This window comes from Plectropomus leopardus, unplaced genomic scaffold (assembly GCF_008729295.1).
Source record: "Plectropomus leopardus isolate mb unplaced genomic scaffold, YSFRI_Pleo_2.0 unplaced_scaffold3913, whole genome shotgun sequence".
Lineage (NCBI taxonomy): Eukaryota > Metazoa > Chordata > Actinopteri > Perciformes > Serranidae > Plectropomus > Plectropomus leopardus.
This window is the reverse complement of record NW_024642828.1, coordinates 1-2374: the sequence shown is the minus strand read 5'-3', so window position 1 is coordinate 2374 and position 2374 is coordinate 1. Positions and strand designations below refer to the sequence as shown.

The 2374-nt window shown below is 37.8% G+C and overlaps 1 protein-coding gene across 1 annotated transcript; it reads right to left on the bottom strand.

Annotated features, from left to right (window-relative positions):
* Window positions 1-340: 340 nt before the first annotated feature.
* Window positions 341-1533, bottom strand: LOC121938979 (stonustoxin subunit beta-like; the record flags this gene model as incomplete). Its single annotated transcript, XM_042482133.1, has 2 exons — window positions 341-877; window positions 1476-1533. Coding segments are annotated over 2 exons (576 nt in total), but the record flags the coding sequence as incomplete, so codon positions are not given.
* Window positions 1534-2374: the final 841 nt, after the last annotated feature.

Sequence of the window (2374 nt, the reverse complement as noted above, 5' to 3'; positions counted from 1 at the left end):
TGTTACAGAAAATAATGTAATTCAATATGTGAGAAAAATACATAGTGTTTTTTTTTCAGCACTTTTTCTGGGCCATTTTCCTGTTTGTTTTTGGCTTTTTGCGAGCTAATTTTCAGGTAATTTTCTTGCAACTTTTTTTTATTGCTGATTTTTGGGCCATGTCTTGTTACATAGCTTGCTGCCTCCCCTCTATGCTTCTAAAAGAAATCAAAAGCCAGCGCACTCTGTCTCTGTGTAAATAAAGCACTTTGTCTTGTTTTAAATACCTTTGGGACTTCCGAGCACTTTTACAGCATGGTCCTAGTCCTCCCGAGTCCACCAAAAAACTTGAGACAGAGTGAACACTTTTTGCTGGACCTTTACAGGTCACACAGCTGGGCGGTGAACGGGACCCACAGCCCGGGGTAGAGCGGCTTTGTGAACATGGTTTCTTCTCTGTGCATGAGCTGCATGGTCGTGTCACAGACACAGTAGAAGGTCAGACTACCCGCCTTATGATCGAGGTAAACGCCGACTCTGGAGGACAGAGGCTCCGGCACCTCAGTCTCCTCGTCATTGTATCTGAAACATTTGCTGTTTCTGTTTATGTCTAAACTCCAGGATTTGTCGTTGCAGCCAAACGCACACTCAGAATAATAGTCAGATCTGCCTAGATCTTTGTACGCCACGGCTACTTCAACAGACCTATCAAACTCCACCTCCCAGTAACAGCGTCCAGTCAGACCCTCTTTGCAAAGCACCTGGTAGAGGTGAGAGAACCTGTCTGGGTGTTCAGGGTAATCCTGGACTATAGATGTGAGCTCTGCTTTTCTGTTGCCCTCAGACAGAACCAGCTCTCTGTACGCTGTGTTTGGGTCCAGGCTGAGGTGACAGTAATCTGTGGAGGAAAAGGATGAAAAGGACAGTTCAACGCTGATGACTCATATTTTAATCAATTATTCATTAAAAAAAAACTTACATCTTAAGAAGTCTGCTCTGGTCTGAGGCTCATCTGACAATGAATCATATGCTTCATGACACACACACACACACACACACACACACACACACACACACACACACACAAAAAAATCATATTTATTTCTCATATTTTAAAAAGTGCTTTATGGTACCTCTTAGTAATCTGTGAGGAAACACAGAGAAACAGAAAAGCTGAAAAAAGTAGCATCTAAATAACAAGGATATTTTCATAACATGACAAATATTCACAAAATCACTCGTAAAATAATTTTAAAAAATGAACAGCAGATGAATTTAAGCAAAAAGTGTAATAACTTATTTTTTATTTTTAATTTTAGCTCACCCAAAACCATTTGCAGGGACAAAAGACCATAATCTTGATATGATTTGAATGAAATTTGATAAATGGTAACTCTGTATGGAATGGTAACACAAATATATTTTTATAGAACAAAGTCCAGTCATGTGTGCTGCTGGTGCATTTGTTGTGTGGGTGTGTTGTGTGCGCTGTGTACCAGGAGCAGGTGTGGTGTCAGACTCAGGACTGGAGGGTGGAGCTTGCTGGTCTTGTTCCTGTAGAAATCAGGTTAGTGTTATCGTGTTTCCCTCTGCGACTTGACCGGAAAATCGTCAAAAACTATGGCACTAAAATACATTTTATTGAAAATGTGTGATTAAACCTGCTATGAAAATATGAGGACTGAACCTTTCTCCTTTCTGTAATCCAAGTAAAACCAGTGTTTTTTATACATGCTCAAGGTTTTGATACATATATAAAAATGTTTATAGATCATCATGCAAATACATTTTTCATGGGATGCTCTTATTTAGTAATGGACATTTTAATTACTGCAATAAATAACTTTAATAATGCCAGAATATTAAAGCTATAATTCTTGAAATGAACTTTGGAGCCTCCTGCTGAGACAAGTCAACACACTGTTATTAAGCTTTTCTTACATGGTGATGATGTTGTCAGTAGTTATAGCCTACTTTATCACTCTAAATACTTCTTGTCTGTGTCAATTTGACCTTGTGTGTGAATTTTTATACTTGAAATTCTGTAAACGTACCTTTGATATAGGGAGATTTAACAGATTTTAGTTTTAAGTTGTGGTTGCAGTCTGAAAACATGGAAATCTAAAAGTGTGTGTAAGCAGACTGCATCGACATCAGTTTCATTCAGATCAGGGACACATGAGTAAATTGGCTTTCTTTCAAAAAGCAATGACCAACTTGACAAGGGAAGTCCCGCAAATTGCAGGAAATTAGTAAAAGGTGAAAGAAAGGTGAAAAAATGAAATTAAAAAAATGAAAATTGAGGATTATAAGAAAAATAATCCAAACACTAGGGAAATGTCCAGAAAATTGGATTCATAATTATATTTTCATATTCAAAACCACATTACAAAAA